This window comes from Plecotus auritus (assembly GCF_963455305.1).
Source record: "Plecotus auritus genome assembly, chromosome: 6".
NCBI classification, from domain to species: domain Eukaryota; kingdom Metazoa; phylum Chordata; class Mammalia; order Chiroptera; family Vespertilionidae; genus Plecotus; species Plecotus auritus.
In genome coordinates this window covers 44,923,254-44,933,506 of record NC_137773.1, presented here as the reverse complement: position 1 = coordinate 44,933,506, position 10,253 = coordinate 44,923,254, and the positions used below count along the sequence as shown (strand labels likewise).

The 10,253-nt window shown below is 37.2% G+C and overlaps 2 protein-coding genes across 2 annotated transcripts in view; both read right to left on the bottom strand.

Annotated features, from left to right (window-relative positions):
* LARP1B (La ribonucleoprotein 1B) overlaps positions 1-10,253 on the bottom strand; it is a 157,314-nt gene that overhangs the window by 117,818 nt on the left and 29,243 nt on the right. The gene's annotated exons all lie outside the window — the stretch shown is intronic.
* The window catches only part of ABHD18 (abhydrolase domain containing 18), a 53,913-nt gene continuing 46,872 nt past the window's right edge, over positions 3,213-10,253 (bottom strand). Inside the window, exons 11-13 of the mRNA XM_080676780.1 lie at positions 9,371-9,749; positions 8,782-8,944; positions 3,213-4,426 (exon numbers count right to left, since the gene is read on the bottom strand). Coding sequence (XP_080532906.1) covers positions 4,375-4,426; positions 8,782-8,944; positions 9,371-9,749 — 594 coding nt within the window. The 3' untranslated portion in view covers positions 3,213-4,374. The remainder of the gene's footprint in view (positions 4,427-8,781; positions 8,945-9,370; positions 9,750-10,253) is intronic.

The following is a 10,253-nucleotide window of genomic DNA, read 5'->3' as shown; positions in this document are numbered from 1 at the left end:
AATTTAAAATGCATAAAATTATTTAATAGTAATTAGATCATTAGGAAATCATGAAATTCAGAAAAATTTTCTAACCACACATCTAAATCAGGAGTCTCAAACTCAGATGTCTTTAGAGCTAAGTAGGAAACACAAAGTAGTGACATGGTCTAACATAAGGGAGTCCAGTAGATTGTGGCAAACTGGAATGCATGCCAATCTGAACACATTTCAAAGTTTGAAATATTATGCATACTGGATAAAGCAACTTTGGGCTAAGCTGGTCAGTATTAAGTACCAGTTTGCAACTCAGGCTAAGTGAATTTCTAGCAGTTTATGTAGCAATGCTCAAAATGGCAGACAGCACTGCTTTGTGTGTGTGTATGTACTTATATATGCGTATATATATTTTGGGGGAGTAAATAAAAACTGTAAGAAAAAGTATTTTGACTTTGAATAATTAATCAGTTTAGGTAACTGCTAGGGTATATTCTTTTTCTTCTTCTTTTTTAGAGAATTTTTTTATTTGAGCCAATGGATGACATACTGGGAAACAAGATCTCCAGTGCTCCCCCAGAGATATATTCTTAAAACATCTGGTTAGGAGATGAAATCTTTAAAATACCTCTCTTCACATTTATTTGGGAAAAATTAGTTATGCCCAAGGGTTAATTTAAATGAAACATTAAAATTTTATTCTTTTACCAATAGAAAGTCACACAACATAGTACATTACTGCTTAGTAAGAAATATTTACTACTATGCCATCAATGACTTTAGTAATTTTAAAAGTTTTTAAAAATTAAAATGATGGAGTCATTAGAGTGACAAAATCTCCTTTAAAAAGACTACAAAGGCACATTATAATTCAAATATCCTTACTAGACTAGGAATACATATTTAAATACAATCTATAGATAATACAAATTTCAAATAAATAAAACTCAAATACATTTATTCTAAGCCTTGACACAATACCCAAAAATATTTTCTACTTTTGAGAGTATTTTAGCTCTCAGCTTGAGAGGTTTATAATAAAAAGAAAGCACCAAATCTAGCCATGTAATTTTTCAATTAAAAAAAGTTATTAGGAGAAACCAACATGGCAGCACAGGTAAACACCTCAACTGCTGCCTCGCACAACAATTTCAAACCTACAACTAAAAGACAAAATGGACATCATCTAGAACCACAGGAAAGCTGGCTGAGTGGAAATTCTACAACTAGAAGGAAAGAGAAAAGCACATGGAGACTCAGAGGAGCTGCAATAAACTGAGGTACGGAGATGCGCATGCGGAGAGGACGGGCAGCTGAGTGCCTGGCTGGCTATCCCAAGTGGGAGGGAGACGGAAGCTCCCGACTGCACTGAACACCAGTTCCGGGCGAGACCCTGGGGACCAGACTCATTCAGGGGGAATCTGGAATGTCAGGAAAAGAGAAAAGCACACGGAGACTCAGGGGAGCTGCGAAAGGCAGAGGTCTGGAGGCACGCGCACGAGCGCGAGTGGAGAGGACTGACTGCTGAATGCGCCGCTGGCTTTCTCAAGCGGGAGGGAAACAAAAGCTCCCGACTGCGCTGAACTCCAGTTCCGGGCGAGAATCTGGGAACCCGGACCCATTTGGGGAGAAACTGGACTGTCTGGCAGCGGGCCAAACTCGAGGGCGGCTTTCTCTCAGAGGTGCTTACAGCGAATACCGAGGGTCACTGAGACCCAGGGGCCTCATAGGGCAGGGATGACGGGAAGCCAAAGCTGTCTGCTCTGCCCTGAGACTCTGCCCCATCCAAGCTGAGCACAGAGGCTTTTGCAATTTTGCAAGTCTTGTCTCATAAGGGTGTCTCCAGCACAGAAGTTCTCCCAGCGTAGACATAGCTGATCCTCACAGCCAATTGGCCTGGAGGTCATTTCCTCCCAGTGATACCAACAACGATCAAGACTTAACTACAACAAGGCTGTACACACAGTCCACAAAGGGGTGCACCAAGAGTGTCCACCTCAGGTAACTGGGGAGGCTGAGCCACTGGACCCAATAGGACACCTAGCACACAAAGCTACTCTACCAACTCAGGGAAGCAGCGAAAATGGAGAGACAAAGAAACAGATCACAAACGGAAGAAATGAAGGAAAGCAAACGACTGGATATAGAGTTCAAAACCACGGTTATAAGGTTTTTCAAGAATTTCCTAGAAAAGGCCGATAAATTTAGCGAGACCCTCGAGGATATGAAAAAGGACCAACTAGAAATTAAACATACACTGACTGAAATAAAAAATATTATACAGAGACCTAACAGCAGACTAGAGGACCACAAGAATCAAGTCAAAGATTTGAAATATAAAGAAGCAAAAAAACACTCAACCGGAAAAGCAAAAAGACAAAAAAAATCCAAAAATTTGAAGATAGTGTAAGGAGCCTCTGGGACAACTTCAAGCGTACCAACATCCGAATTATGGGGGTGCCAGAAGAAGAGAGAGAGCAAGATACTGAAAACCTATTTGAAGAAATAATGACTGAAAACTTCCCCCACCTGGTGAAAGAAATAGACTTACAAGTCCAGGAAGCGCACAGAACCCCAAACAAAAGGAATCCAAAGAGGACCACACCAAGACACATCATAATTAAATGCCAAGAGCAAAAGACAAAGAGAGAGTATTGAAAGCAGCAAGAGAAAAACAGTTAATTACCTACAAGGGAGCACCCATAGGACTGTCAGCGGATTTCTCAACAGAAACTATGCAGGCCAGACGGGAGTGGCAAGAAATTTTCAAAGTGATGAATAGCAAGAACCTACAACCAAGATTACTCTACCCAGCAAAGCTATCATTCAGAATTGAAGGTCAGATAAAGAGCTTCACAGATAAGAAAAAGCTGAAGGAGTTCATCACCACCAAACCAGTATTATATGAAATGCTGAAAGGTATTCTTTAAGAAGAGGAAGAAGAAGAAAAAGGTGAAGATAAAAATTATGAACAACAAACACATATCTATCAACAAGTGAATCTAAAAATCAAGTGAAATAAAAATCTAATGAACAGAATAAAGTGGTGAATATAATAGAATCAGGGGCATAGAAAGGAAGTGGACTGACAATTCTCAGGGGGAAAGGGGTGTGGTAAGAGACTGGACAAAAATCGTACACCTATGGATGAGGACAGTGGGGGGATGGTAAGGGCATGGGGTGGGGTGGGAACCAGGTGGAGGGGAGCTATGGGGGGAAAAAAGAGGAACAGTTGTAATAATCTGAACAATAAAGATTTATTAAATTTAAAAAAAGTTATATCTTTTCTGTAAAGTTTATTTAGGATGGGTTGATTTCATTATGGACATTAATTTTTGAAATTAAAAAGTCAAAATGATTACATTCTTGGCTTAAAAAGGAAGTTAGATATATCACAATTTGCAAACCCAGAGTAGATATACATATTAGAAAATGTTAAGACACAATGTGTCAATTAATGCAATAGTTATTTCCATTGTTCATGAATTGAAAGTTGTTAAGTAGCAGAAATACATTTGGCTTTTTTTCGCCCTAACCCAGTGGTCGGCAAACTCATTAGTCAACAGAGCCAAATATCAACAGTACAACGACTGAAATTTCTTTTGAGAGCCTAATTTTTTAAACTTAAACTTCTTCTAACGCCACTTCTTCAAAATAGACTCGCCCAGGCCGTGGTATTTTGTGGAAGAGCCACACTCAAGGGGCCAAAGAACCACATGTGGCTCGCGAGCCGCAGTTTGCTGACCACGGCCCTAACCCAATATTAGGCATTTATAAAGTTTAGCCAAGTCTTTTGCATCGTGTCTGCATTCCTACATTCATTTTAATTATTAAAAGCACTTACACACAAAAGAATCAGGATTTTTTAGAATTCAAAGTTAACAGGGATTTCATACATCATAAGTATGTCTATGGCAGAAAATTAAAGAGGAAAATAAGATTACAAATGCGCTATGGATCCACAAAAGAAATAAACATGTTTCTCAAAGTAAGTCAGTAGTAAAAATATCATATAAAGGTATACAATAAAAGCTGATGTATTACAAACTTTGACTCAGCAGCTCTGTATAAACCAATACAGTTTCTGTGAATACATTTATTTTAATTTAATAACTATTCATAATTAAAAATGTGAAGTTTTCATAAGTAGAAATATTGAATATATGGGAGTCCCACAAACAATAACAAAATACTTCAACATCATTTCATCCAAATATTGGTTTAAAGTTATTCAAATGCATTCAAAGACTATAGTTGACTGACCTGTAACACTGAATTCCAGACTAAATAGATAGCAATGAGATATATACTGCTGTCTTACTGATTTCACATTGTCAAAGGATGAAACTCCTTTTGTGAGAAACATGATGGCCACACTGGTTACATACAGTGATCCAATCAGCTAGCATATTTGTGCAGAAAGCGGTCAAATGCATCATAGATGGCTCGTCTAAAATAAGAAATGAAAAACTACAAGTAATTAGCAAAAAGGGGGAACATGCATTGCTTTTACTTTAAGTTATTTCCAAAATTACCTTTGGCTTGCAACCTGACCTCCTCTCTAAAGAGCTGTGAAAGAGGCAAGTACTTAAAAGGTAGGTGTTAGGCCGAAACCGGTTTGGCTCAATGGATAGAGCGTCGGCCTGCGGACTGAAGGGTCCCAGGTTCGATTCCGGTCAAGGGCATGTACCTTGGTTGCGGGCACATCCCCAGTGGGAGGTGTGCAGGAGGCAGCTGATCGATGTTTCTCTCTCATCGATGTTTCTAGCTCTCTATCCCTCTTCCTTCCTCTCTGTGAAATATCAATAAAATATATTTAAAAAAAAAAAAAAAAAAAAAAAAAAGGTAGGTGTTAGGATCCATTAACTTCACCACTACTGGAAAACTTCAAATGTATTTCCAACTGATGATGTGTTCAGTACCATTTTTTCCTGTTGAAGCAACTTTTTTTGTGCCTTAGGGTTTACATAATATATATGTATACATATAACACATAAAATGATAAAAGGAAAAGGAAACTAGTTTCTTTTTATTTTGTTACTTGTTGAATATCAACTGGCTACATAACTTTCAAAATATAGTATTAAATCTATTTCATAGATTATGATATAGATACCTTTTGTTTATTAAAACATGTTCCTAGCAACTGAACTTAAAATCAAAAGCCACATTAATTTTACTAGGTACTTTAATTGGAAAGGAAGAGTCAAATTCATTGCCCATTAAAAGACACTATTTTCAACGCTTACTTAATTTTTTCACATTGTGAGAGCCTACATTTTTATTGATTTTAGAATTTAAAAAATGTCTTCTTGATTTTAGAGAGAGGGTGAAGGATAGAGAGACAGAAACATCAATGAGAGATAAACATCGAAGGGCTGCCTTCTGCATGCCCTCTACTGGGGATTGAGCCCCCACTACCCAGGCATGTGTCCTGACTAGGAATTGAACCAGTGACCTCTTGTTTCATGGGTTGATGCTCAACCACGAAACCACACTGGCCAACATTTTTAGAGTAGAATACTCAGAAAATCCAAAAACAAAAAAGGGAAAAAGTAATAATCCCATCACTCTGAAGTATCTACTGTAATGTTATCATACATTTCCAACGAGCCTGTGGGTTTTTTGTTGTTGTTTTTTTGTCAATCCTCACCCAAGGATACTTTTCCATTGATTTTTAGAGAAAGAGTAGAAGGGAAAGGGACAGACAGAGAGAAACATCCATGTGAGATAGATACATTGATTGGTTGCCTCCCACATGCACCCTGACCTGGGCAGGGGAGGGAGCCTGCAACTGAGGTATGTGCCCTTGACCGGAATTGAACCCCAGACTCTTCAGGCCAATGTTCTATCACTGAGCCAAACAGGTTCGGGTGAGGCTTGTTTTGTTAAAATCCATACATTTATATTTCCACCCAGTTTAAATAATAACTATGAGAATATATTAATTCTGTATCCTACTTGGACAAAGCATTTCTCCACACCCTTAAAAAAGATAATAAGATTATCTTTGAAACTGAGAGCCTACTAATAGATTATGACTTCCAATATGTTGGGAAGACATAGCCTTTTATCACTTGTATTTGTCTCAGATATTTGTCCTTTGTAAAATGTAACAAACAATGATAAGGGAAACAAGCTAATGATGAACATTTGCACGTTGGTGTAAGCACATTAAGAGATTTTGTTGACTGTAGGTGAGAGAGAAGGCTCTGACATGTTTGTCCACTGGACAATTTCCTCCAAAGAGTTAGTTGTGGGTACTTGCTCTACTAGAATGAATTTCTTTTACTTCCTGATGCCTAAGGTTGAAATCTGGGCTTGGGTACATGATATGAGGAAGAAAGGTGTGCATATGCCTATTTAATAATTTGAGGAGTCTCTTATTCACTTGTATTATTAATCAATTCTAAATATCAACATAAAATATAAGAGCACATAAAGGAGTGACTTGTATTATATTTGGTGACTAAAAAGAATGAATTTTTTAAGATTCTACTCCAGTGACATCCAAACTTTGTTAGGTTTTGAAATGACTGGGGGTTGGAGTGGGAGGGTGAGAGTTGTTTAGGGAGAACAAATAGCTAGTAACTCCACCTAAGCAATTTATTCACTCCCCTCCCCCCATTTCTGTGTAAAGGGGTTAATAACACGAAGCAACTGCTCTAGTACATGGTAACAGCCATCTCTTCCTCAAATGAAGCTTTTAAATAAGCACTTTTGAGTTTTCACAGCTGACTATGATTCTTCTTCCTAACGCCTCTCAGCCACACTCCCACTTAGATACATAAAAGACAAACATAAATTTGACACCGATTTACTAACGCAATCATGCAGGCCCTCTGATTCACAAATATAACAGAACTTTAGACTCCACTTGAGCAACCTGAGCAACCCTAGGTACTCACAATTTTTGTTTGTTTGTTTTTTGTTTTACTTTTGCTCTGCCAGAAAGTCACATTGGATAGGTAGTGTACTCACCTACCAATTAACAGGGACTCAAATGCCAAATGCTGAATATAAATATTTTTTGAGAAATCATACAATAAAAAGCAAGGTTTATTATATGCTTCAGTATATTACAGACTTAAAGAATTAGTCTAGCCCTGACCGGTTCGGCTCAGTGGATAGAGCATCGGCCTATGGACTGAAAGGTCCCAGGTTCGATTCCGGTCAAGGGCATGTACCTTGGTTGCGGGCACATCCCCAGTAGGGGGTGTGCAGGAGGCAGCTGATCGATGTTTCTCTCTCATCGATGTTTCTAACTCTCTATCCCTCTCCCTTCATCTCTGTAAAAAAGCAATAAAATATATTTAAAAAAAAATAATTAGTCCGTACCTAAAAAAGGTGACATCTACAAGTTGAATTAAGTAACTATACAAAGAAGCATTTCTTAGATTAAAAATAATTTAAAATATCAAAAACAGAGAAAGTACCATATGATTTCATGCATACATGGAATTTAATGAATAAACTGAACTACCAAGCAAAATAGAGACAGACTCATAGATACAGAGCAGGCAGACAACTCTGGGGGGAGGGGACATCGAGGGTGCAGATGGTGGAAGGACTGAGTAAAAAGGAAAAAAAAAAAAGACCTCATGGACACAGACAACAGTGTGGTGATTGCAGGGAGGATGGATGGAGGTATAAGAAGGCATAGAGGGGATAGTGATAGAAAAAAATAAAATCAAACATATACCACTCTCAATTTTTCTATTATATAGCTATCCAGCTGGAAATTTTGGAACACTTATCATACACAGGGCACTGACCTAAGCACTTTAGGTGAACTAACTTATTTAACCACTAATGATAAATTCCAATGATACTTTTTACCATCAAATTTGAATGAAAGTTGAAATAATGCAGGATACCAAAAAACGAGTTATAGCATACAAGTTTTTATAAGTTCTAACAAATACTGGAGTCATAAAATTACTAACATTGCCTGGCCGGTGTGGCTCAGTGGTTGAGTGTCAACTCATGAACCAAGAGGTCACTGGTTCAATTCTGGGTCAGGGTACATGGCTGGGTTGTGGGCTCAATCCTCAGTGGGGGGTGTGCATGAGGTAGCCAATTGATGGTGTTTCTCATTGATGTTTCTCTCTATCCCTCTCCCTTCCTCTATCCACAAAAAAAATAAATCACCCTAGCTGGTTTGGCTCAGTGGATAGAGCATCGTCCGCCTGTGGACTGAAGGGTCCTGGGTTCGATTCCAGTCAAGGGCACATGCCCGGGTTGCAGTAGGGGGCATGCAGAAGGCAGCCGATCAATGATTCTCTCTGATCATTGATGTTTCTATCTCTCTCTCCCTTCCTCTCTGAAATCAACAAAAATATATTAAAAAGGAAAAAAATCAACAAAAGCATTTACAAACAGAAACATTACTAATATTAAAACCAATACTTGTCTTGTCATTTTAAGGTTCAATTTTCACTTGCTACTAAAAACCATTGCTAGATTATTCCACAAATGCTCAGGCCATTCTTAGAGAAGGACACCAGTATGGAGTGAAAAACCTAGACAAGATTTACAAACCCTGGTGTCTCTCCATATTCTCTAAAATACCTGGCCATTGACATCTAAAGAGGGTAAAATCAGATAATAAAGCATGCCTATCATATGCTACTTTCTAGTTCTCTGGAAGAAAAAGAAAATAAGAGGACAAGAAAGGAAAGAGTACCACAGTGTGAGAATTGAGGAAAGCAAGGAAGAAACAAGAGGACCTAAAGGATGCAATAAAAATACCCATTATTTTATGTAAAAAAAACTACAGACACCTGTTTACACCAACCATCTTACCTGAAGACTCCTTGTTTGAAAAGATAAGCACTAATATGACCCCCTTCTAGATATCTGATTTCACAACCAGGCCAAATTTCTTGTAAACTTCGAACTCCAGTTCGTGGAATATATGCATCTTCTTTGGCTTGAACCACTATAATGAGGCTTGGGTCTACCGGAACTAGGTACAAGATTTGAAAAAATGCAACAAAATCTCTAAGATTTTTATACATCCTATTAAATTGTATTAGAAAATAAAATGCATCATACAATGCAGTCAGTGAAACATTTGTCAAACGAACTCCTTTGAATAAGTTAAAAATCAACTATTCTATACCATAATGTAATATTCATTTCTAATACAGTGAGATGAACATTCTAACTAAGGTACAAAAGCCAATGTTTTTAATGAACCATAAAATGGTCTTATATTTTCATGGATAAAATATGATACATTTAAATAACCAGCTTATCTTGCTAAGCACATTCTGGGGCCAACAATAAATATACTCTTGAAAATACAAAATTAACTTATAAAGCATCCTTAAAAATATTTCACAAATTTAAGCATCATCAAATATTCTCAATTTCATATAAAAATTAATACCTGAGAAATTTGCTACATGAGTACATTCATCCATGACTCCTTTCATAAACAGTAAAGATTCTTTCTGAAGATTCTTTCTTCTTTGTTCTTTACTGAGTAGGTGGTATGACTGAGGATTACAACTTGTATAACTACTTTTGTTGGTTGAAAGTGTTTGATTGAAGCACTCCATCTTAGAAGTATCTTTCAACAAGAGTCCTTCTGATGTGGCACTAAAAGATGTTTTACTAGATTTATGGCACTCATCATGTTTCGAGGACACAACCTGGTCCGTCATATCTAAATTTAAAGTTCTAGAAACCAGATTAAGGTTAGTGAGCTTGTCTGCACTGCTAGGGAAGCATTTCACAAACTCTTGTCCCATTTTGAAAGAATCTGTCTGAATATATAAAAGAAAAGAAAACATCATTTAATGAAAAATAGGATTTTATTTAACAACTTTGTTCAAACAAAACACAAATGTCCATCAACGAATAAAGGGAAAAACAAAATGTTGTACACATACAATGGATCATTAATGAACTTCTGACACATGCTAAAACATGGGTGAACTTTGAAGACATTATGCTAAATGAATAAAACAGGCACAAAAGGACAAATATTGTAAGATTACATTTTTATGAGGAACCTAGAGTAATCAAATTCATAGAGAGAGATAGTAGAATGGTGGTTGCCAGGATGAAGAGGAGAAGGAAATGGAGAGTTATTGTTTAACAGGTTCAGAATTTCAGTTTAGGAAGATGGAAAGTTCTACAACTGGATAGTGTTGTTAGAGGTGATGGTGGCAAAACAATGTGAATGTACTTAATACCATTGAATGGTACATTTAGAAATGGTTAAAATGGTACATTTCATGTTGTGTATATTTTACCACAATTAAAAA